This window comes from Lycorma delicatula, chromosome 4 (assembly GCF_047948215.1).
Source record: "Lycorma delicatula isolate Av1 chromosome 4, ASM4794821v1, whole genome shotgun sequence".
Lineage (NCBI taxonomy): Eukaryota > Metazoa > Arthropoda > Insecta > Hemiptera > Fulgoridae > Lycorma > Lycorma delicatula.
In genome coordinates, this window is record NC_134458.1 from 97,619,036 (window position 1) to 97,646,963 (window position 27,928).

Genomic DNA, 27,928 nt, shown 5'->3' on the forward strand with positions numbered 1-27,928 from the left:
TTTAAGTAATTTGTTTACAAACTGTTCCTTTCAAAACTTCATTTTTGGCTAACTTCGTTTGAATTCAAACAAAATTTTAGTGACAAAAATTCAGAAGGAAATAAATAAAAATATTTATATTATTATTATTATAATGAAACCATATTATACTATTCCCTACCTAGGTGCTCTACTTCTTCAAAATTGCTATTGTTATTATATTATTATCAATGTTACTACTGTTACTATTATTATTCAGTGTCTTTTACAAGAAAAGAACTCAATGAAAAACACAACCAAAATCATCACCTATAGTTCACAAATTCTAGTGCACTCAGTGAGACTTGTACCATATTCACATAAGAGTTTTCTTGTAAGATAATTAAACAGTGTTCCTTAACCAGATAAGTGGCAAAATTCAGAAAAAACACAAGGAAAATGCTTTTGTGCATGAATGCATGTTTTAGGTTACTTTAAATTTTTGCATGAACTTTTTTTTTTGAAAATGTCTTCTGCCCACAGCCATAAAACATCACCACCTGTGAAGGGTTAAATTATCATATAAACTTTTAGCAGTTTGAATAACTTTAGCGTAAATACATTTGTGATTTTGCAAATAATTCTGGAGGTTATCACACAAATTATATTCACAGACATTTCATGGAGATTTCTTGGCGTAGAACCAATTTTACAATTCCTTTAGTAATCCATACCTTTTTTTTTATGTTTAAACTGTTTCTTTTTTACTAAAGGGCACGCTAGAAAGAAGTCTTTCTGTAATTTATTAAGAAAATTGTTAAATCTTTCATGAAAGGTAATATTGTTATTACTTTCCCAATTTGTTTCTGACAAGGTACTCAAGTTTATGATTGAATCTTTATCGATCACCCTTTTGAAAAGGATAAAAGTAATTATTTTCTCTTGCCACATTTTCATTAATAAATGATGCTACTACAATTATGATCAACAAGAGTATAATCTGTACAAAAGGATCAAAAATTATATTTTGGTAAATTTGTAAAAATAGTATTTATATAGGTAGCCAAACCGCTTGAATAAATCTGTTATAGTAATTTTTTTTCTTATAATGGCATATCTTTGAAAAATACAACACTTCAACTATAAAGTGTTGAAGGTGAAAATACAGCAATTTTTTCTTTAAATATATAGTTTAAAATTAACTTAAATGCAATATTAAATATTTCTGAAATAACAACATTTCTATCATTACCTTCAACATATTGTTCTGCAAGTGTATTTCAACCAATTTTTGACAGCCACAAAAATTTATGAACTCACAGATGTTGTTAGAGCTTCCATTGAATATGGTAAGATTTGCCATATCATTCAAATTTGGAATAGTAGAAAGAGAGTTGTTTGAAAAATCTAATATTTTTACCGCTGAAACAAAAATATTTAAAATTCAGAATTATGAAGGCTAAATCTTTAATCTACAATTTAAAAAATACTTGAGAATAAGACAACTCACTTTTCAAACAACTTTTAATTCCAAAGGTCTTTTGGAGTTAATTAAAAGCAGCTCAAAAGATGGTGGAGTCAAACAATAAGAAACATAAAATTTCACAAAATGTTACAAATATAACATTTTTCATTACACATTAAAGAGCTTCACTAACCTTTTTAAAACACCTTTACTAACAGTTTTAACAATACTACTGAATATTCCACTGAAGAATGCTGAAAATTCCTTCCAAAAAAACTTTAGAAGAAAAATTTCTTATAAATAATTTTCAAACAAGCTATTTAATAATTTAGAAGTATCACCATGATTTTGTGGCTAATATAGATCATTAGAGAACACGGATTACTAAGATTAGGTTAATTTAAAACTTTCTATCTTGTCTGTTCAACTATGCTATAATAAACAAAGGACATAGAAGTAGCTAAGCGAGTTATCTCTTTAAAACAAATACTACCTTTATCACGATAAGCATAGTCATCTGCCTTTTTAGCATACAAAAATACCATTTCACGGAGTGTTCTGGTCAAGTAGTTTTTGACCATGTTAAATGTTTTCATTTTACTGCGAAAAAATAGATAAATATTAAAAAAAAAGTTTATGAAGTTCTAGAGAGTATTTAAAATTTATTGTTCTGCAAAAATACGACTTCAGAGCACTGTAATTTTCTTTTTAAACAATTTAAAACAGTCCACTGGTTACTGCTCCTGAATATGTAAATTGAACTTTGTCAAAGACCAACATATCAAGTTAGGATTTCCAAGCAGATAGTAAAAAAAAAAGAAGAATTTTACATTAACGCTGCAAACTTGATTTAGTAATACATGCAAGATAAAGTTTAACACCATTTAAAAAAAATATAATTAAAGCAATTTTTTAGAAGTTAAATGATGGCTTTCAAATGTTTTAAATTAACCAAACCTCTTAGAAGATCTTCTGGAAGCACAATTCCATACACTTTCGAGAATGAAATGCTTTAAATTATAAAAAAAAAGTGTTTCCACATTTTATAATGTTGATAAATGAATATAAAACATCTTGACATAGTTTTTAATTTAATATTTCAAAATTGTCTCCTGATTATCAAAAATATTATAACAAGATTATTTTACAAAACCTAAATTTATTAATTACTAGACGAAAATTAAAAAAAGAAATAGTAATAATACATATATTTTAATAATTGGATATTTTTTAAATAATTATTCATAAATATGTATAACAGGTAACTGAAAAAGAACTCTGCGGTTTTACATTATATTTACTTTATTCCATTTAGAATTAGAAATGTTTGTCTTATACATGAAAGTAAAATGTTTTGACAACTTTGTGCTTATAATCTAAAATCTTTTTAAGGTTATAATTATTACTACTTCCTTGTACAAAGTAGAAGTATCGCAAATAATTTTGGTTTTCAGATTTCAATGGAAATATCCCTCAATCAGATTTGACTATCCCTCAATCCATTTTGACTAGTTTCAGCATGACGTCTGTATGTATCTTGCATAACTCAAAAACGATTAGCCGTAAGATGCTGAAATTTTGGATTTTGGACTGTTGTAACATCTAGTAGTTGTGCAACTCCCCTTTTGATTGCAACTGACTGGACCAAAAGTGTCTAAAAAAGCCCAAAATTAAAAAAATCTGGATTTTGAACTTTTTCTTAACAGCAGTAATAAGCTCTCATTGATAGTTTTTCAATGATATATCATAAGTGGTACTTATTTTCATTATCATATAAAAATGTTAGCCAAATAAAATGTTAATTAATGAAGTATTTGGATCTTACACGGGATCGATTTGAATTCGACTTCATCTCCTTTTTATAAATGTTTTTTTTTTTTAAATTTAAATATATTGATTTATTAACCTACGATTGTAAACAATTTTTACAATAAATAATAATTCAATAATAACAATAAAAAAATGAAAAGATATTAGAAGTTATTAATTAAATAAAATTTTATGTACTTTTCATTTTAAGAAAATGTGTATATAGACCAATCGAAATAATCATTTAGAGGGAAAAAATAATTGTTACCTGAACTTCTATTATTTTTTCAACCCCCGAAATCATCTCTCCACTCACCCATTTAATTTTTTTACGTTTATTATAAGCCCCTTTACCATTACCACTTATAAAAGTCCAGATAACAATTTTTTCTCTCTCTAAGTGTAATTTGGTTGGACTAATACTCATATGTAATTTAATAGATGTCCAAGGAAGTCATGTGGTGTCCACATCAGATATTTATAATTAATTGAGTTTATTATTATTATTGTAGCTTATTAAGAGGTAAAATTTTTCTTAGCACTTAATGTAACTCAATATGAGAACTTTACAGCCCTGTAGATGTCAAACCAATAATCTACACTCTGACAAGTAATAGATGTCTGCAGTAATAGCTTCCATGGCTGCAGTAATTCTTTGGCACAGTTGGTCAAGTGACTGGATTTTTTCTTGATATACAATGTCTTTTACATAGCCCCAAAATAAGAAATCCATCAGCATCAAATTGGGATTTCATGGTGGCCAACAAAGCTTCTCTGCCTAACCAGCCTTCTGGAAATCTGTTGTTGAGCACAGTCTCCCCAATTTCGAAATGATTTGGAGGGGCTTCATCCTGTTGGAAAATTAGACCCTCCATATTTCCAATCTGCAGAAATACAAAGTTCTCTAATATGTTTGAGTATACTATGCCATAATAGTCTGATCATGGAAAAAAATTGCCCAAAAATTTGATCATGCATGATAGCACACCAGACATTCACTTTCAGACAGTTGTGGACAAATTCCACTGATTTGTGTGGATTTTCCGACCACCAATCTCGCCAATTATGGTGATTCACAACTTGAATATGAAACGTTGCTTCATCAGAAAATAAAATGCACTGCAGGTAGTTTTCATCAGCAGAAATGAAGACTAATATGGTTGTTACAAACTGAACACTTATTGTGGTTTATTACTAGGTTTAATTTCAAGGAACAGCTAAGTTTATAAGCATAAAGTTTCAATTGCTTGTAAACATCATAGACAGTGCTTTTAGGAATGTTTGTGATTAACACTATGAACTGAATGTTTTGAAAAGACAGCTGAATTCTTTCTGTATATTTGGCATTTGTTTTAGGCCTACCTGGTGAGTGTTTCAAAACATCCCCAGTTTCCAAAAACTGTTTACACCACTTATGTATGCGTGTCACTCAGAGAATTTCTACAAGAGACCCGCATAATTTCTTTGTAAGACAGCCACTGATTTTGTTTGTGCACTGTGCTTTCTCTTTTGGCAACGTTATGGTACTGAAAAGACCTGACTAATAACAGCATCCTAGCCTAAACGTAGCCGCTATCTGATAGAGATTATGTAAAATAAAACTTAATTGGGTCGCTTCAAAATTAAGAATGAAACACTATTGAATGCTATAAAATAAAAAAAATATATTCATTCTTGAAACCACAGAGTACTTTTTCAGACATCTAATATACACGCACGCACGCACATACAAACACACAAAGAGAGAGAGTGAGATTGAGCAGGGGGAGAGAGTAATTATGCACACTTAATTTGATTTTGATCTCCAAAGTATGAAACATGATGTTAACATTAAGTCATTATGCCTCTAAATTGCACAATTTTCTACATAGAAATATGCTATACCCCTAAAGTAATAAATTAAAAAATTATGAACAGGCACGTAAATGTAATTTACATATTCTTTATACTTTAAATACAGTAGATTATTGAACAAATCTTAAAACAGTTATTAACTTTTTTCCATCCTGAGTACCTTCCACTTCTTTAGAGTATGTTAGTAGAAATAAAAGAAACAGGATGGGACTGACTGTAACAAACAGATTGTATATCTTGTTTTGTAAACTATAAAAATGATTAATAGCAGACTGTTAGAAATTTTAGAAATTAAATTACACTATATTACTACGGAATCCTGATATAAGGATTCTATTACTAGTTTGTCTGAGAAAGCTCCCTCAAAATGTAATGAAAAATATATGTAATACATGGAATGTCAGTAAATGAGTTAATGAATCATGATAATAATAATAATAATAGTAATAATCTAGATCATCTGGTCACAATATAGTGGGTGAATATGGGCTGGGCAAAAGGAATGAAAGAGGGGACTGACTTATAGAGTTTTGCAAATTTATTAATTGCCAACACCCAATTTAAAAATCATAATAGAAGAATATACACTTGGAAAAAGCTAGGCGATACTGCAAGGTATCAGATAGATTATATCATGGTTAAGCAAAGATTTAAAAATCAACTCACTGACTGCAAAACTTACCTTGGAGCAGACATTGATAGTGACATAATTTGGTGATAATGAAATGTAGATTGGGGTTTAAAAACCTGAAGAAAAGGTGTCATATGAAACGGTGGAATTTAGAGAAGCTTGAGGAAGAGGAGGTAAAGAAAATTTTTGAGGAGGACATCGCAAGAGGTCTGAGTAAAAAAGATAAGGTAGAAAATGTAGAAGAAGCATGGGAGAATGTTAAAAAGGAAATTCTTAAATCAGCAGAAGCGAACTTAGGTGGAAAAAAGAGAACTGGCAGAAAACCTTGAGTTTCAGACGATATATTGCAGCTGATGGATGAACGTAGAAAATATAAGAATGCTAGTGATGAAGAAAGTAAAAGGAACTATCGACAATTAAGAAATACTACAAACAGGAAGTGCTAACTAGTGAAACAAGAGTGGATTAAAGAAAAGTGTTCAGAAGTGGAAAGAGAATTGAAAATTAGTAAAATAAACGGAGCATACAGGAAGGTTAAGGAAAATTTTGGGGTACATAAATTAAAATCTAATAATGTGTTAAACAAACATGGTACACCGATTTATAATACGAAAGGTAAAGTCGATAAGTGGGTGGAATATATTAAAGAGTTATATGGAGGAAATGAATTAGAAAATGGTGTTATAGAGAAAGAAGAGGAAGTTGAAGAGGATGAAATGGGAGAAACAATACTGAGATCTGAATTTAAGAGAGCATTTAAAGATTTGAATGCCAGAAAGACTCCTGGAATAGATGGAATACCTGTAGAATTACTGCTCAGTGCAGGTGAGGAAGCGATTGATAGATTATTCAAAGTGGTGTGTAATATTTATGAAAAAGGGGAAGTTCCATCAGATTTCAAAAAGGTGTTATAGTCATGATACCAAAGAACGCAGGGGCAGATAAATGTGAAGAATACAGAACAATTAGTTTAACTAGTCATGCATCAAAAATCTTAACTAGAATGCTATACAGAAGAATTGAGAAGAGAGTAGAAGAAGTGTTAGGAGAAGACCAATTTGGTTTCAGGAAAAGTATAGGGACAAGGGAAGCAATTTTAGGCCTGATTAATAGTAGAAGGAAGATTAAAGAAAAACAAACCAACATACTTGGCATTTATAGACCGAGAAAAGGCATTCGATAACGTAGACTGGAATAAAATGTTCAGCATTTTAAAAAAATTAGGGTTCAAATACAGAGATAGAAGAACAATTGCTAACATTTACAGGAACCAAACAGCAACAGTAATAATTGAAGAACATAAGAAAGAAGCCGTAATAAGAAAGGGAGTCCGACAAGGATATTCCCTATCCCCGTTGCTTTTTAATCTTTACATGGAACTAGCAGTTAATGATGTTAAAGAACAATTTAGATTCGGAGTAACAGTACAAGGTGAAAAGATAAAGATGCTACGATTTGCTGATAATATAGTAATTCTAGCTGAGAGTAAAAAGGATTTAGAAGAAACAATGAATGGCATGGATAAAGTCCTACACAAGAAATATCGCATGAAAATAAATTCGAACAAAACAGAAGTAATGAAATGTAGTAGAAATAACAAAGATGGATCACTGAATGTGAAAATAGGAGGAGAAAAGATTATGGAGGCAGAAGAATTTTGTTATTTGGGAAGTAGAATTACTAAAGATAGATGAAGCAGGAGCAACATAAAATGCCGAATAGCACAGGCGAAACGAGCCTTCAGTCAGAAATATAATTTGTTTACATCAAAAATTAATTTAAATGTCAGGAAAAGATTTTTGAAAGTATATGTTTGGAATGTCGCTTTATATGGAAGTGAAACTTGGACGATCGGAGTATCTTGAGAAGAAAAGATTAGAAGCTTTTGAAATGTTATAAATGCTATAGGAGAATGTTAAAAATCAGATGGGTGGATAAAGTGACAAATGAAGAGGTGTTACGACAAATAGATGAAGAAAGAAGCATTTGGAAAGATATAGTTAAAAGAAGAGACAGACTTATAGGCCACATACTAAGGCATCCTGGAATAGTCGCTTTAATATTGGAAGGACAGGTAGAAGGAAAAAATTGTGTAGGCAGGCCACGTTTGGAATATGTAATACAAATTGCTAGGGATGTGGGATGTAGGGGGTATACCGAAATGAAATGACTAGCACTAGATACGGAATCTTGGAGAGCTGCATCAAACCAGTCAAATGACTGAAGACAAAAAAAAAGATCATCTGGTTATAAAATGTTGTTTAAGTTCCTAGTAAGAATGAAATAGTGAGAGAATAAAGGAATTTTCTATTATTTTAAGGTCAATTTCTGACTTACTAATCTTCATTACGGCGGATAGGCAATATTTCTATAAATCAAACACTCTGCTCAAAATCTCTTATCATTAAAGAATTCTTTTTATTCACACCTACCTTATTTAAAAATTTTAAAGAAAAGTTTTTAAAGATTAATCCGATTAATATATAATTCAAAAATTAAAATTTCAATTTATTCTTGTTTATCTGCATTTACCTTGAAACATGGCAGAAACTAAATGTCAGAAGAAATACTAAATATATAAATTTATCTGCTTAGAGTGAAATTTATTTTGAAAATAAATATGATTTAAGTGAAGAATATAAAATGCAACAGTAAGGACAATAATGAGAAATTAATAATATAACGGAATGTAAAATACAATTTAGAGAAATGTGTTATTTAGTGTGCAATATTATAAAGGATAAGTAATGTAAATAGAAAAGTAATAACAAAAAGTAAAATGTAAATACATAAAACAGATTGATACACACAGAAAGAGAGCTTTTATGCAAAGAAGTCTGAAAGTATTAAATGAAGTTCTAAGAATTAGAAAGAAATTTCTGAAGATATCTGTATGGAAAGCAATGCTGTACGATAGTGACACATGGAAAAGTAGAAAGGAGTATTATAGGAGGATGATGAAAATCAGGTGGACTGTTAAGTCTTAATATAGGTAGAAAAGGAGATAAATTTGTGACAAAATCTCATAAAGAGGTAGACTAGGCCGGTCGGTCATGTATAAAGAAATCCAAGTTTAGTTAATCTGGTAATAGATAAATGTATAGAAGGTAGAAACTGTAGACTAAGATAAAGATCAGAATACATAAAGAAGGTAATTGAAGATGCAGTATGTAGTAAATATGTTAGAGTTAAAATATTAGTTCAGAACATAAAGAAGTACGGAGTGTAACATCAAATCAGTCGACAGAATAATGACTCTGAAAAGTGATCCACTAACCTAGTTCTAATAAATTTCATCATGAGTTTCTTTTTCCTTTTATTAGAGATGTCTCTCTTCATTTCAATCTTTATTAAACCATCTAACTTTCAACATTACCTTTTAATAAACTATTTCAAAATTCTCTTTTCTTTATGTTTGTGGTTTTCTCACCAGCCCATGTTTTATTGGCATAAAGTGCTGTGTATTATACCATACAAATAATAAAACAAATTTCTTGTAATTCCTACATAAATAAATGATATAAATAGACTTCTACTCTATATGAGAACGTAATAAAAGTATGATATTATAAGATGAGATATGTTAAATGCTATAGTTAATAAGACAAATCAGGCCGTCAACCATACTAATACTGTTGCAGACTGGTTATAAATTTGGGAATTCTTGGAGGAACAGTGGGTCAGAACAATATTAGAAATTAGACTAACAGCTAAGCAAACATTACAATGTTTTTTTTTTGTTTTTTTTTTTTAATATTTAATAAAATTGTTAAAACATACAAGTAATTTTGAACCGTCTCTTCAGAATATCTAGTGATAAATCAAATTATGATAACCGCAAAGAGAAAACAATCTACTAATGCAAATGTATAAAATTTATGCATACATATCACCAAAGCAGAAATATTACTTTTTTTTAACCTTAAATTTGTTAAAAAAATATTTCTAATGGTGCACCATATTCAATTTGAAATCATTACAATATACATCAACTTAAAACCAGTTTGTTACAAACTGTTAATAATTGAATTAATTAAAATTAATCCTATGAATTAGTTCAAGGTAATCATGAATTATTTCAAATATTATTATCAATTAGTTCATAATTAATTGAAATTAATATTTTGATTTGTAATCATGTTTTCCCATCACATTTACCTATTTCATGTTTATACAAAAATAATAATAATAATAAACCAGAATGATTAATAAAATTAAATACATATATTTTACTGTAAAATTTTTAATTATATAATTTAACTTGTACGTAACTTCATGTACATAAAACAAGTTCTTTAATATTAATTATAGGTTTCTTAAATCAATGAAACAAGATAAGGTAAGTGAATATATTTACATTTAGCTCTTACAATTACAGCAACATATAGTTAAACAATGAATGAGAAAACTATTAGGATTACAGAAAAAAAGACAAGTGCATACAATCTATTATTATACAATCAATATCCACAATGATTGTATTCAGAAAAAAGATAATTGAAAATTGTTGTGTTACATAACTTGAAACATAATAAGAGATTGGAATTGTTGTGTAAATAATTCCAGCTATGATCTCATTAGACGTAGAAGGTATGTCACTTTCAATAATCTAATTGACTTCACTCCAAGAATTTCCTCATCCATTTATTAATAAAATTACAAAGTGTAACAATTTAACTGAAGTTAGACATTCTGTTGTTAGAAGCCAAACAATTTTAGCTGTTTAACGGTTTGTGTCATTTTCAATGAAAAGCTGCTCTGGCAATTAAAACAGAAAACACACAGCATGCTAGAACATCGTGCATGTACAAGAAAAAAATAAAAATATAACAAATAAGGTTTCCCATTAAAGATATAATACTTTATATTTAAATAAATTACAACACATGACTAACATTTAAAGAAAAAAACTGCAAAAGCAACACACATTAACATAAAATCTCTGCTGAAGCAAAACACATCAACTTTTTAGAACTACAGTGGCCTCTCTCTTAACCGATTCTTTTTCAAGAGGGTGATATTTTTTTATATATTTACATAAATAAAAACTGTAACATAATTATGCACTGTATACATGTGCATAATGTTTATCTGAAACAAAATATGAGTATCTACGATAATAACACTACGTAATTAATTACAATATGTAGTTTACAAATTCAAGCATTTAGATAAAGGAAATGATTCATAACAGACATTATTTATCCTAAGAAATTAATCACGTCCTGTACGTCCCTATTAACATAAACATTGCATATATTACAGCGTAACTTAATAAACAATTGCTATACTTTCAATTAGTTTTCTTATAGACATTGTGAGGTTCAGTTCAGTTTATGTATTATCTAAATTGAAATATTTTCTTTGTTTGTTTCATTGCAGTAATTTACACTGTGCTGTACTTTATGAGTTTTTGTATGTACTTAATTTAAATCAAACTGTGTAATGTGAAAAATAAATATGGGCAATAAATGAAACAAGTTGTAGTTTCATTGGAAACTTGCAAGTTTTGGAACATTCAGAAAAGGGGGTCTGTTAAAAAAATTTCCCTCAATTTTAGGGATGGGGAAAGTACAAAAGGACTGGAAGAAAAATAAAATGAACATAAAGGCTTTAGGTTCTAATGTATTAAGTGAAACACCTTCTGCTTTATTAGGTCGCCGTACGCAAAAGAAACTGAACTTAGAAACTTTGAATAATGCTTTATGATTATGGTTTGTTCAACAAAAACATAAAAACATGCCTTTGAGTTGCCCAACAATTAAAAAAAAACGTTAAATTTAAATCAGTTGCTTAATGGTAATGAAAATTTTATTGTTAGTGAAGGGTGGTTTAAAAAAAAGGAAAAAAAGTGTTCATATTTTATCAATTTGTGGAGAAAAGTTAATAGCTGATCAGTCAGCTGCTACTAATTTTTCAAACTGGTAAATAAATATTATAGTTGATGAAAATTTGGTGGCTGATAAAAATTTATAATACTGATGAAACAGGTCTAAATTATAGAATGCTTTCGCATTAGACATTTGCTCAACAAGCAGAACTAAATGCACCTGTTATAAATTGTCTAACGACTGAATTACTGTTGCAATTTGCTTGAATGCGTTGGGCTGACATAAATTATAATTTTTCGATATAGAAAAATCTGCAAAAAATATAAAGAACTTTAAAAAATAATTCCATCATCGCTACCCATTTATTATCGTATACAGAAATCTGCTAGGTCCTTTTTATTTCAAGACTAGTTTAATACTGAATTTATTCCAAAAGTGAAAATATTTTTAAAATCAAAAAATCTTTAAGAAAAAGTTATTCTTTATTAGACAATGGCCTAATTTGAATGAATACGATCAAATTAAAGCCATATTAATGCCAGCAAATATTACAAGTTTAATACAACCAATGGATCAAGGTGTTACAGAGTCAATGAAAAAGCTATGTATATACACACACACAAAAAAAAAGTTTCTGACTTCAATTTCAAAGCAGTCTGACACCTGATATACTACAAGCTTTAAAACAAATTAACATCACAGACTTTATTTACATTCAAAAATGAAACGCAAGTCATTCATTTATACAATTTTATGTAATTTTATTAGATATAAAACTAGTATAATCTTATAATTATAATTTTATATCTATTCTTACAATATATATGTATTTAATTTTTAGATCAAAATTGGGTTATATCACAAACACAGAACATATCAATTCTTAGTTCTATAGGGTTGTAAATGAGCTACAATTCTATTAATTAACTTTTCAGTTATACAACTTTTTTTTTTATTAGAAGACTTTTCAGTTACACAACTGTGACTAGGTCCCATCCAAGTCAGTTAAGAGAGAGAGAGAGAGGCTACTGTACTAAAAAAAATAATTCTACTTTTATGGACTCTTTAAACCACTTCAATGAAACAAGTCCCTATCAATGGTTATTTCTGCTTACCTCTTCTAAACATATATCTAAGGGAAAAATTACATTAACAACTAACTGCTACAACAAGTAAATAATTACTAACTGCTAAATTATTCCATTTTAGTACACATACAAAAAGGGTTATTATTGCTTACATTAACAATGACAAATATACTCATGAATTATATTCTGTGGTAGCACAGTATTAAAACATGACAAATATCAAATAACATAAATTTGTTTTCTTTCAAGTTGTGATAAATTTATTTTCCTTTCAGATCTTTTCAGATAGTTTCTTCAAACATTATCTAGTCAAATATAAGTTGAAATTTAAAATTATCTGCTACCAATTCAAAGACAAACAATAAAGGAAAAAATACTACTGTATTGAGATTAACACTGTAAAAAGGAGTATTTTCACTCTCGTTTTTAAATACATTTTATTTTATGACAAAAAGGTATAAAACATTTTTAGTCTTGGAATAAAAGACAGATTTAATGCCAGTTTTCCTGTGAGGAAAGTTGACATATTCAGTCTAGTCATACAAGTTAAAGTTCAACTCTTAGTTCTATATCCTGACACCGCTTATTTTTGCGTCAACAAACCCTAAATTGGTGAAAGTGTGTTGTAAGTGCAGTACATATGTATCCTATCATCTCATTAATATGGGATGGAGTTACCTGATAATATAGTATATAGGTTCTGACCAAATACCACATCAGATATCCCAAAAATGTCTGACACTTTTTATTTAATGGAATTATCCCTGAAGAAGGTACTTACTAGTAACAGCAAAAAATACTGAAAACTAAAAAAGTTTAGTATTAAAAAGAAAACAAAATTTATGCCAATATTATTGTTAATAAATTTTAAATTGCATATACACTTATGGTTATTAGCCACTAATAAATACCAATAGCATTCATTGAAACTGTACATAACATTTAACTTCAGTGTTCAACAAGAACTGGTTTTTAATATTAAATACAGCTTTAACTTATGAAATTTTTCCTTACTTCACAATCTTAAATTTCTGTGATTCTACACTCTAGATACTCCAGATGTTATGGAACCATTATATTGTAAGGAATGGAGTACACTATCCTTAGAATTACACCAAGTCCTTTTATGTTAATGACTTTAATAAGTTCATAAAGACACTAAACTATACACCCTCAAAACTTCAATACTATATTGTATTATATATTGTAATATATAATAATATTATATATTGTACTATATTATATGGAAGTATAAAATACAACCAGATTATCTTAAAAACACAATCTTGGAAAATAAAATCTCTAAGAATAACAATCTAGATGTAAGGATAAATTTCAAAATTTTATTCCGCATTTAGTAAACTGGTTTATGCAGGTTTGCAATTCTAAAAGTAAATTAAATTACCCCTTAGGGTACCAGCAGGATTAAGGAGAGACTAAAGAAGGGAGCGGCAGCATACTTGCAGTAAAGCAACTTTAAATAAAAATATTTAATTATATTTATAATTTTAATAAACAGAAATCACAAGTAAATCAACTAGCAATCTATCTTCATATACAATATACACATGTTAGAGTATTAGTTCATATTACATGGCTTGTGACTTTTTACTATCTACATAGAGTGTATCATGGAAATTCAACCGGGAGTTCTGTAACCTATTCTACTTGTGAAAATAATGGAAAAAGTTAATGTAAACATATATCCTAAAATGCTTTATTTGCAATTTACAGCTAGTGAAAGATTTCACTCGGATTTCAGCTATCCTGGTGAAATGAGATCACACTGAAAATTTTTAGGATGTTGATTAAGGAGCAGAATTAGTGATTTTTCATAATTTTTGACCTGAAAAATCAAATAAGATAGGTCGGAATGGAATGGAATGCAAAGTTGGCGGGAGTTTATAGATTCTCCCTACAGATCGCAGAACCTGGACAGTGTCCCTTGCTGCTGGATGATTCTATCGGGCGTGTTTTTAAAGGTTTATTTTAGGTGACGGGTCTAATTTTTCAATTTTTTAATATTTTGTGTTTTTAAGGACGGATTTAATTGCATTAAGATAGGTCCCAGAACTGTATTTGCAATAGTTTTTGAGAAATCTGGGGTGAAAACCAATAAACTACGGTAAAACATACTTTTTTTATTTTGACGTACAGTAACTTTGTTAAATGGGTAATAAACACATAAAACTTTTAAACAAAACTTGTAGAGAATTTAATTCTAAACAAAATGGTGTAAGATAAGTAGAATGAAACAAAGAAAAGTTAGAAAAATTTGAATTTCATTTAGAAAATACCTTACATTTTTCAAAAAAAGTACTTATTTAATATAAACAAAAACCAAATTCTATTTTGATGTGAAAAATTTTTAAAACAAAATTAGATATTAAAAAAAAAAAAAAAATGGAAATTACACCATTGCAAAATAAAAATAAACAAACAAAAAATTACTTAGAAAATAATTTTTTTATCAAGACTGAAATACTATAAATTATTTGACAAATTATTATTTCAAAGATTGTAATAAAATAACAGCTGATCAACAATGCGCAATAGTGTATTATTGGTTAAATTGTTCTGTAATGAAAATTATATTGGGTACTGCGAACTGTGCTGTAGTTAATGAAGGTTTTCTGAGAATTTTAATTGAATGTGATTGGTTTGCTGTTGCCGTACTTAATTACAACAGAGGAATATGCTGATATGGTATTCATTTTGGGTGTATCTAATATTAATGCTGCAGCTAATGCAGTAGAATATAAAATACATTTTCTAAATCGCAGGATTCCAGATCCCAAAAAAATTAGTGTAACTTTTCAGAATCTTCAGGAAACAGGTTCACTCCATAGTATATGTACTAGCTATGAATGATCTGTCCAACACGATGCTGCTATTGATGAAATTAAGAAATAAATAAATGTTAATTAATTAGTCTTTCTAAGCAGATTGGGGTTCCATATTCAATGGTTTGGAGGACACTTGAACAACGTTTTATCCTTATCATAAATAGCCAATTCAACATCTACATTCAGGAGATGGCTCACTTCACTTAGAGTTCTGCAACTGGTGAAATAATCGACAACTCTACAAGGATGTTTTGTTTACTGACGAGGCAAATTTCAATCAAGATGGCATCAACAACTTATAAAATGACTATTGGGAAGAAGTAAATCCTCATGAAACGGTGGAAGGCAATTTTTAACACTGATTTAGCATCAACATATGGAGTGGCCTTCTTCACAATCAGCTGTTTAGACCGTTCATATTACCTGGCCGCTTGAATGATGAGAACTACTTGCACTTTCTTCAAGAATTGCCAAAGCTGCTTGAAATGTTTCTATAGTGCTGAGATGGAGAGTATACTTCCAGCACAGTGGCATGCCTCCCCACTTCTTTTGTGTAGTTTCACTTAAATCATAAGAGAAATGGATCAGTTGTGGAGGTCTACTACATTCCTGGCCACCAATATCACCTGATCTAATACTGTTAGATTTTTGCTTCTGGGGATGGATGAAAAATATTGTATACGAGGCATGTTTTTAAAGTAAGTACTATTTTGAAGTTAAAAAAAAAACAAGTACACTATTCTTAACAATTTTATTTTTACTTGAAAGCCTGTACTTAATCTACTTTTCTACATAATTGCTGCCAATATTAAGGCACTTGTCGTATCGTGCAACCAGCTTTTGAATACTGTTGTCATAGAAGCCTGCTGCCTAAATTAATAACCACAGCAACACAGTCGCTTTGACACCATCATCATCATGGTGCTGACCACCCAGATGTTTCTTCAAATGCAGGAACAAGTGGTAGTCACTAGATCGGGACTGTATGAGTGATCAAGTTGTTCCCAGCCAAATGATGCGATGAGTTCTTGAGTTTGATTAGCAACATGTGGACAGGTATTGTCATGAAGCAAAAGCATCCCTTTACTCAGCATGCCACATCTTTTGTTTAGGATTGCATGGTGCAGTTTTTTAAGGTCTCATAATATGTCGTAGAGTTTATTGTGTCACCACAAGGAAAAAACTCCACCAGCAACACCCCCTTCCTGTCCCAAAACACCATACACATGATTTTCCAGGCTGAAATTGTCTGCTTAAACTTCACTTTCTTGGGTGATGTTGAATGCTGCCAATCCATGGAGTGCTGGTCTAGTGTATTGTTTCTAAATAAAATTCAAAATTTTCTAACTTTTCTTTGTTTTATTCAATTAATCTTACACCATATTGTTCAGAATTTAATTCTCTTCATGTTTTGTTTACAGGTTTTATGTGTTTATTACCCATTTAACAAAGTTATTGTATGACTAATATAAAAAACAAACACCAATTTATTGATTTTCACCCAAGATTCCTCAAAACCTATTGCAGCTACAGTTCTGGGACCTATTTTATTTGATTTTCAGGTCAAAAACCATAAGAAATCACTAATTCTGTCCTTTAATTAACATCCTAAAAATTTCAGTATGACTTCATTTCACTGGGGTAGCTGAAATCCAAGCAAAATCTTTTACTATTCATAACACACAAAGGAAGCATTTTAGGACATATGTTTATGTGGATTTTTTCCATTATTTTCATGTATAGGGTAGGTTATGAAAGTCCCGGGAGAACTTCATGATACACCATGTATTTCTACTTGAAACATTAAAATTCAGTGCTTGATTAATATTTTTTTTCTTATATCTAACAATCTTTACAAAACAGGTTGCTGATGAAATATTTACTTTAAAAAGACAACTGGTAGAAGAAGTTTGGAATCACTGATGTAGATTATCAAAGAAAAAGAATGCTAGCTGCAGCTAATCTTTGAATACACAATTGCTTGCTTTGGCATTTAGTGGATGTTGATTAAAAAAGCCAATGCAACTTGAAAGTAAAGAAAAAAATATACATTTATGGTGGAAGACATTACAGAATTTTAAGTACTCTTCACATTGCCAGTGTATAGCAGAAAACCATATCTGCTGTTCTTTCAGGGAAAGGAGATGGTAAATGTAAACACTACCTGTTAGGAAGACCATGTTAAACAACCAGATATGCATTAATAATATACACATCACATGATTTGGTTTAATGTTACTAACTCAGAAAAATTAATATATACTAGTCAAAAGATCTGGCTATCACAAACTGTGCTTTAGCAATACTTATTAACGTTGCAGTGATTATTACTTTATTTGACTATGTTTGCTTTTAGGTTGTACATCCTTAAAATTTCTGAAATTTAAGAACAATAATTTAATATTTGAAGGCAAAACTAAAGCATATTTTAAAGTAAGTGGCAATGTACAAGGAAAACACAATGTTTACAAATATCAAATGACAATAAAATATAAAGAAAGCAGACTTATACAAAGCTATTTTAAGCACGTAGAATCTATCCAGGATTTATTTTTAATTACTCAAACATAGGTACACATGTAAATATTCAAATTTTGTAAACAAACATGCAGCTGGAGTGCAAGAAAAATAATAAACATCAATAGCAATAACACTAATAACAGACTAGTAGTGAGTGGATGGAATATGTGAGTCCACCAAATGAACAACCATTACTCATACAGATAAAATCATTATTACTGACCCCTAAGGCTTTGAATTTCTTCAGGTACTACACTGATATTATTATAAGACATATTTAATTCTACTAAACTAGTCAAATATCCGATGTAATACGGAATCGTAACAATCTTATTGAATGAAATATCCTATAAAAAAATAAAATATAGTAAACACCTGCCGACCATATTCAAGAAATTCACATTAACCGCTTAATTAATAAGCATTAATATTTTTTAAAAAATAATAATTTACAAACAGGAGAAATTCTTCTAGATTAGTTTTTAAAAATGATCAGCTGCTAAACTGAACTTCAATACAATCACGCAAAACAACAAAAAGCCCAAAACACAGGCATGAAAACATTTAAGTAAAAACAAACTCTCTGAAAATTAATTATGCACATATGTTGTACATAGGCAATATTTTATATAAAAACAAAAGCAACAAATGATTTTTAACTATAAGAAACCAATAGCCAATACCACAATTTACCATTAAATAGTAATATGGGCAGCTGTCACACACTTAATGTCCACAACACATGGACTGCAATGTTACTTTACATTACATAAAGAGCAAATTATGTTTTTATACAAAATAAAAGGTTTATGGGCAAAAAACTTCCACATACAGATTTTACAACATTGCATCAACGGTATATGCTGAAAGTTATAAAAAGATATATGAAATGTAGTTCACACGATAGTTTAAACAGAAAACTTCTCCTTCTCTTGTAAAAAAAATTACATTTAAAGCAGTTACATTATTTTGAAAAAAAATCAAATACATTTGAAGGTGCAATATAATAAAAACTTATGCATGACTTCAAAAAAGTTATTCCTTAATAAATATTCAATTTTTGCAAACAAATATATTACTCATAACACATAAAAAACCCATAATACAAATATAAGGTTACACACTAAACAATAAGCTTGTTTCTGAAAAGTTATATCTTATGAACTACTTATGAAAAAACTGAGTTTGAAAAGAGCCTGAAGCAATTACGGCAGAGTACTCTGTTTTTCTGTAGTGCTATTTTAACAGTCCATTATTTCACAAAAGATTATATGTTAAAAAGAAATGTCAAACTATATTTAAGAAAGAAAGATTAGCAGCCATTTACAAATAATTGCTGCTAGGCTCTCAAGTAACAGTAGTGATCTATGTGTTTAATTATTAGATTAAGTACACTACATAATTCTATAACTTTAATTAACAAGATGGAAAAATAGTTCTGAAGGTAAAGATTTTTATTAAAACTGGTCAAAATTTCAACATTCTTAAAAAGAGCAGTCTTCACAGTGTTCTACAGTGAACAGGTGTACAGACAAGTACATGTTATACAGTTTTGTAAAGCAAATGCACTCTTTTCTGACAGATGAACAAAATTTTCATGAGTTTTAATTAAAATTCTTCTTTCTTTTATAACCCTTTTTTTATCCCACTGTTTACTAAAATTATAATCACATAATATTACATTAAAATAGTAAATTATAATACATAACAATATAGTTAAAATGCAAAGCTCAAAGCAAACTCTCAAGAAAATCCAGAAAAGAACATGGTTTAATGTGTTATAAAAGTATATTTTTCCATTTAAGTGGTTCATAAGATATAATTCTCTTCAAACAATTTTTTTTTCTTTAACAATGTATTTTATAATAGTTAACATTTTCTCTAAAATGCCCATTAACTTCTCTAGAATGTCTTCAGTCACAAAACAGACATTCAGGAAAAACAGTCATTTAATCTAATTCACTAAGCTTTCCTGCCAGCATACTGATAAGATTTTTTTTCAACCTGATAGAACCGATACCTTAAAAATAAAGATAGTCTGTGAAAGATACAAGAAACCTTTTCTATTCAGATAGCAACTTTGATGTACTACAGTATACTTTAATAAATTCCACATACGAGGCTGTTTTTTTCCACCTTCGATTGTGCATTTAAGTAAACCAGAGATAGGCGGATGCCAGGTCTGCATGTCGTACGATTGTGCTTACCCCACCACAACCTCTGCTACTGCCGACTCCATTGAATCAGCCTAAGCTAAACTACCGGCAACTGAGCATGGTCACTACAATTGATGCTTTCCCACCATGTGTGATACATTTTCTGCAAGCAGAAAGATGTAGAGCTGCTGAATCTATTGCAGAATAAGCCTAGTGTATGGTGAAAACTTTATGAGTAATGGTGATGTATGGAAATGGTGTAGGAAATTTAAAGAAGAGCAAATGGACGTCCATGACGAAGGTGGGAAAGGACGAAAATCTGTTGCTACTGTATGCTTGGTTGAAAGTGTTGATGATTTTTTCAGAGACAAACAGTGGTTTACAACAAGTGAACTTTCTACAGAAATCCCAGAAATTTCAAGTCTTCTCTGTACACAATTGTGACTAAACACCTAGGATAATGGAAACTGTGTGCACGTTGTATCCCAAAAATGTTGAGTGATGATCACAAAACACAGCAAATGGCATCAGCCTTAATGTTTCTCACATGTTACGATAATGAGGGAAAAGAGTTTTTACAGTTTATTGTTACTGGCAATAAGACTTGAATCCAATATGACAAACCAGAAACCAAACAGCAGTCTAAAGAGTGGATGCAAACTTCTTCTCCAAACCAACCAAAAAAGTTGAAACAGAGACTGAGCAACAGGAAAACAATGGCTACAGTTTTTTGGGACTATAAAGGTGTCTTGTTGGTGGACTTTATGAAGCAAAGGACAACAATAACAAATTAAGTTTATTGTGAATCTTTATATTGCCTCTGCAGTGATCCAGAACAAATGAAGAGGCATGCTCTTGTCCGGCGTGGTTTTGATCCACGACTGCACTGTGCCAATATGACGCAAGACCTTCTCAAACAATTGAAGTGGGAATTTTTCAACTATCCACTGTACAGTCCAGACTTAGCACCTAGCAATTTTCACCTTTTTCAAGAATTGAAGGCATGGTTGGGCGGACAACACTTGCCAACAATGAAGAACTCCAAGAGGTTGTCAAGACATACCTTACCTCATTGGTGGCAAACTTCTTTGAAGAGGGCATCGGAAAGCTGGTGTCATGATACACAAATTCCTAATCATTTTGGTGATTATAAAGAAAAATAAGTTAGATACTACTCAACTTTTAGTAATAAAGTCATTTTGTTATGTCAATATGTCTCCTTTTTTATTGCCCATCACTGGCTGAAAAAGAAAACAACCCTCGTAGATCACTAATGACAGTCCTAGGGACAATTACATAAAAAGTTTTTAAGATGGATCTGTAGATCTGTAATGCAACCAAATGTAAAATCCATTTGGTTCTCAATGTGACAAAAAAAAACTTTCTGTGCACAGGGATATGAAATGGCTGAATATACTGCCTGCACTTTAAATCTCATAAAAATTAATCACCCTGAAGATCCTTAAGGTGAAGAATTAGCAACTCGATTCTGCTAATTCTAATGTATTATTGTAATCAGCAAAAAGCATTGCTGTTATTATTAATAAATTATAGTAACAAGAGATAATATAGCGGTATTATAATAATGTCCAACAATTTATGTTGCGGTTACCTCACAGTTTATATTTTCTACAACAATGAATGAAAGATGAGCAAATCTAAACATAATAAACTGTAATCCCAGAATACCACCTGCACTTTACATTTATTCAATAATCTCCATTAATGAAACTTATTTTGTGCCACTACTGGGAACCTAGACTATAAAAATAAAGAAATACAATTAACATAATAAAATAAAGAATTACCAATATTTTCAGATTAAATAGATTTCCTAATTCTTCAGGTAAAGTCTCTAAATAATTTCTCTGTAACCTCAGTTCCACCAAATTTTTTAAATCGCATACATTTTTTGGCAAATAATTTAAATCGTTATCATTTACAGATAACACTCTCAGTTCCTGAAACCTTCCTATTTCATCTGATATTTTGGTTAAGGAATTATTATTTATCTGAAAAATATAAAAGAAATAACAAAACTGATTTTCTACAGAAACAGCCGATTACAAATGAAACTATAACCATTTGAAAATTACATGCTACATACAATGGATAAATTAAATGCAGCTTTTAATTACACCTTTTCTTTTAACCAAGTGTTTCTCAAGTATTCATATGTAATATTCAATAAATAGGAACAGATCATGACAGCAAAGAGCATAGAATGTTTGCTCTTAAAAAATAGGCTTAAATGGAGTATTATCAGTCAAATAATCTTCTCTTGCAAAGATATAAAACTCACATTTTTTACATTTAGCCTACACAGTTTACTCACAAAGATTATCAATTTATTTACTTCTAAAATAAAATTGCCGAATCAAAATTTTATAGACAAAGCAAAATGGCCTAATACTGTATGAACAATTAGAACCAAATTTATTTTTTATGCTTTTCCTTTCTACCAAGAAATGTCTAAACTAAATTTTAACATAATTATTTAGGGCTAAATATTACAATAAATCACACTAACCACTCCAAGTTACACATCCATTCTGAAAGGTATATTTACAACTTCTAGTGAACATCAGATAATAATAAAAGTTAGTATGAGAATGATCATTTTACATATAACACAGAAAATTGACAGCAACCAATCAAAACAGTGAGTCTGTTTGGATAAATACAGTTTCTATATTTTTACATTCTTATAGTACAAAGAGAAAAAACAAATTAAAAAATATTTATTATCATTTAATTTATTAAATTAATAACAGTTGTGTGTTATATTTTTTTTGTCATTCTATACACTGCAAAGGGTTTGTTCTGAAGCAAATTATAGTGTTGCTGCTAGCATCAGTTTGACTAACCCAACATTTGAATCTCCTTGGAAAAAATATTCCTCACAAAAAATGGGTTATGGAATTAGATGAATTTATAAAAAGAAATTGTTCAGTAACCGGTTAAGGATTTCTATGACAACAGTGATTACCCTACGACTAAAAAAATAACAAGTGGTTTTAACTGATAAAACAGGCTTAGGTGGCTCTAAGATCTACATATTAGTAATTTTTTTTAAATCTCAAATTTAAAAATTGAAGATGTAATGTTTCTAGGAAAACAAAAACACATTCAGTACAAATAAAAAAATACTCTTGACCCATGGTTTGTTGGGACAAAACTTAATATCATTCCAGAAATTACATATGACAGAATAGTACTGTAGCAGCAGTCTTCAAGTTCCAGTTCCAGAAAAGGATTGCGATTTTTAAAATGAAGGATGTCAAAAAATTATTCAAGATACTAAAACGAGTGATGGTAAAAACTGGAAGAATGTGTTGAATATTTTGAAGATTGTTAAATTATATGAAGATTTCATCAGAGAATAAAGAAGATCTTTTATCAGAGAAAGGTTTAGGAGATGGAACTATACATCAATTTTTTTATGAATTTATGCGATGATAGTCATACAACTAAATTGATGAGGGTAAGCTGAGAAAAGTGATATGTTTTAATCAGTAGGTGTTAAATTGTTGAAATTAAGTTTCTTAGGTTAAATAAAAAAATATATATATACTGTTGGGCAACAAGTATTTTATCTTGTTATCTACATAAGAACCAAGGTACGTTTCACTTTACACTTTATTTCTTATTCTAATTGTATAATTTTTTTTTTCTATAGGAAATTAAAGTACTGTTTTTTTAAAATTAAATAATTACTTAGCTTTACACATACAAGGCTGTTTAAACTTTCATTAAGATAAAAAAAATTTATTGAACTAATTATTTTATATTAATAAACAGAATTTAAATTAACATGCTTTTAATTTGATAATATTCATTAAGATAAAAAAATAAAATCAAAAATAAGTATCAGTTAATATACATCAGAATGTAGTAAATAATTAACTTTTAATAAAACACGTAGCAATAGTGTATCACTTGTAAAAATATACAGCACTTACAGAATCATAGAAAGACATGGAAGTAATATGTGTTCTAGAACTAGACCTGAATATTTTATTATATTTATTTCAGTATTCTTTTCAAATATTGAAAAAAGGTATCAGAATGGCAAGCTGAAAATTTGAGTTGAAAAGTTGATTTAAAGATTAAATTTTAGATGTTCAAAAAATTTAACAAATATATTTTTTCCAGATGGATGACGGCCAAATATAGTGGGAACAAAGTACTATTTAATGCTGAAAATTCTGAAAAAGTGTGGATAAAACAGAATACGGTGGTACATAATATTTAAGATACACAACAGGATTAAACAAACTGTAGGTAGACATCTATTATAATAATGGAATATTCATGACAGCCACTCAATAGAAGTGCGTGTACATTTTATGTGACAGTGTGGATTAAACTCAAAAATTATCACACTATAGTTTGCAAAGGGTTCTGTATATTTAAAAAGATTAGAAACTTAAATAACTGAACATCTATTACTCTTTGGTTGACTTATGTGTCTGTAGTTCTAAAATGTTGATACTAAAATACAATTCTGATATAAGTTATTTAGTTAAAATATGAAAAAGAAATAAGTAATTCAAATTTCTTTTTGTATTTTAACTCATACTTAATAAATAAACTGTCCAAGTTCTAATTCATTTTCTGTATAAAAAATATGATATCAAATGTGTTACTGCTTTTTTTTTCTTACACATTGAGAATTTTCTTTCAGTGTCAAAAAAACTTATAAAACAATCTTTTTCTGTAACTAAATTAAAGTTAACAAACTTTCAATACTTACATATAACTCTTTCAAGGAATAAAATATAGTTCCTTTAGGACAAAATTGTTTTAAACAATTATGACTTAAATCTAAAGATTCCAGGTTTTTATAAGTCCACCAAGGTTGTGCTTCTTTATCGTCAAACCTAAAACTAAGCGTCTTTTTTTCTTCTTCTGTCAAAATTTCAATCGACCATACAATGTCAGGTACTTAAAAATAAAAAAATACAAACCAAGATTAAGATATAACACAATGTATAAAATATAAAATAAAGTAATACAAATTATATAATTGGAAATTTTTTAATAGAATATGAAAAAACAAGCAGAAAGATTAGACATCCAAGTGGTGAGCACAATTCCAAAACTTCAGATCAAGCACATTCATTTCATTAAGTGCAACACATATAATTTGACTTGAATGTAATTTAAACAATTTGTAACTTGGAAAAAATTAACAAAAATTGATAACTGAATATAATGTCAAATTTCAATGGACTCAGTCAAAATATTGACTTACATACTCCTTATTGGAAAAAGTTTTTCAAAAGAAATGTTAAAACTTATAATCTATATCCTTAACAATAAATACTTGCTCAATAAGCAACTATTACTCTGTTGATGAGTCTTTGAATTATGTACCTCATAGGTGTTAATATCTCTAGCAGCATTTTCTCAGACTAATTGTTTTTAACTTTATAGCAGGGTAAATTTTATGAATATTACACATGAATTTCACGTTAATTACACTGTACAAGAAATAAATAGAAAGAAACCAGCTAAACTAGGCAGGTAATATTTCCATGATATACAGAAATAAGTATATAAAAAACTGCTATTATACTGGTTTAAGGAGGTGGTGTTCCAAGTTATAACAAGTGACACGGAGAAACAGGTTACGATTGTTCATTGCAAAGCCATGGTTGGAGTGGGCAGGAATATTATGAGTCATAATACATTTTGTTCTCCAGTCAATGCTGTTTAGTTGCAACTGAATATTGGTCAAGAATATAACATGTATTTGTCATAAAAACAGTGACTGTTATAGTGTAATGAGAATTCCATCATCAATTTCAACTTCGTTATCTTGATTTGATTTTATTAGCTTATGCTATGAAGGTATATTTTTAGGCTGAAGCAGTCTTTGAATACTTTAAAGCTTTTATCTTTTGAATATTTTTAAGTTGAGTTATTTTTGCTGTACAGATTTTGGCAAAATATAGAAAAACGAAAATTTCTTGAAAAATCCTCGAAGACTGATGTCGATAATCAGAATTTCACCATAAAGGCTTTGGAGAATTCTAATCTTTTACACCAAAGGCTGATGCACAGTGAAAGAGACAGTTTGGTATGCAATGTCATTAAAAGGAATTATAAGGCCAATTTAAAAAATAAAGATGGTCGTACAGTTAATGTGATTTAAGAATATTGCAACATAAATAAAACAAATCTCAGCAATAAAGTGAGCAATTATCTAAGGAACTACATCATATGATTTCAGCTGGGCAGAGCTACAGCCCCATAGTACAAGAATACAAATTACTACTTCATAAGATCTCTTTGAAAATATTCCATTTGTGTTTATAACTGGGATTATCTACAATACTTCATAATTTTAATTTTAAGTTATTTTATTTCATAAATGTAGATAGAAATTTTGTAAATTTCTGTATTTCAAAATGTTCTATAATTGGTGTTCAGTTATTATTTTATAATTATCTGTTCTTTTATTCTTATTAAGTGTTTAATATTTTTACGCTTATTTCTCAATATCTACAAAAGATAACAAGTCAGTATCTTTTCTAGATACTGATACCATTTAAAAAAAAATTATTAGGTACATGACTAAAGCAGAAAAATAACCATAAATTAAGGGAGTCACAAAATTCTATTGATTATCCACTACATAATCCTACTGGCAGTGCTATCTGTGAATTTCTAGATTCCTCATTTGCTTTTTTAACCTGGGACTTCAATCACACTGAAGCAACTCCAATAACTTATATGTTTCAAAAGAAACATAATAAACAATCAGATAAATAAATTAAAAGTATAAAGTCTAATAAATACATACCTTTAATTAGATATCTGTGACTTAATTTTAACACCCCAGTCTGTCGAGCCTCATTTATCTCAGACTTAGTCAAGCCATCAGAGTCAACATCTTTATCAGTTAGTTCATAAAATAAACATTTAGTATTTACTATACGTTTATCATCTGATAATAACGAAGAGTAATCACAATCCTCTGGGCGAGTTTGAGTAGAAAGTTTTTTTTTTTTCAAAACAAACCTACTTCTTTGTGAACCGACGCCCTTGGTAGTAGCTGAGGACTGACGTGAGGGTTGGGATGAAGAACCTTTAGTCGAAGATGTCGGTTCATCCATATCCTCCTACTATAAAGTAGTCGATGCTTTAAAGAAAGGTTTGGGCTAAACAAAAATAAAATACCTGTTATAAATTTCGCAATATGCGTGATTATTCAATATCATATTTGCTATATTAAACAGCTTTTTATAAATTTTTACTCTCCTTGAGCTGATTCTCAATAAGTAATTAGGTAATTAGTAGTTAGGTTAAATGTATTACACACACTTATCTACTGGTTTCATCATGATAACCTGTCGCACTGCACAATCATTCAATGTTTAAGTTCATCAGTTTTTCAATATACTACCTACAGCAACTGATTTAAACGAACCATTATCTACAAAAATCTGAACGTACACAAATTATTCGTTTAACCCGCTGATAACAACCAAACCAAAGTTCACTTTATTTTCTGTTAACTAGACAATGCCAACTTGATATCGTATCTGACATTTTCAGTTTACCAAGTAATTCTCCTAAGTTTAAAAATACTTTCACTCCCTTTAGAGTTAATTAAAAAATTGTTCAATAGAAAGTAGCTGAGCTATTTAACCGGCTCTTTTTTAACAGCGTTACCAGTGGAATAGCCTTCATAAAAAATCAATCTTAGTGTTTGTAAATTCGATAATGTTCCAATTGTGTCAAGTTCATGATTTTTGTGTT

At 29.3% G+C, this 27,928-nt stretch overlaps 1 protein-coding gene across 3 annotated transcripts in view; it reads right to left on the minus strand.

Annotated features, from left to right (window-relative positions):
• Nucleotides 1–27,928, minus strand: part of LOC142323670 (uncharacterized) — a 67,130-nt gene that overhangs the window by 36,030 nt on the left and 3,172 nt on the right. Inside the window, exons 1-6 of one of the 3 annotated variants that reach the window (XM_075363741.1) lie at nucleotides 27,489–27,674; nucleotides 26,970–27,327; nucleotides 24,915–25,105; nucleotides 21,967–22,170; nucleotides 18,226–18,349; nucleotides 1,211–1,380 (exon numbers count right to left, since the gene is read on the minus strand). In XM_075363741.1, coding sequence (XP_075219856.1) covers nucleotides 1,211–1,380; nucleotides 18,226–18,349; nucleotides 21,967–22,170; nucleotides 24,915–25,105; nucleotides 26,970–27,282 — 1,002 coding nt within the window. In that variant the 5' untranslated portion in view covers nucleotides 27,283–27,327; nucleotides 27,489–27,674. Of the gene's footprint in view, nucleotides 1–1,210; nucleotides 1,381–18,225; nucleotides 18,350–21,966; nucleotides 22,171–24,914; nucleotides 25,106–26,969; nucleotides 27,675–27,928 lie in introns of those variants that run through there. The other 2 variants (XM_075363742.1, XM_075363740.1) reach the window with 2 other exon arrangements.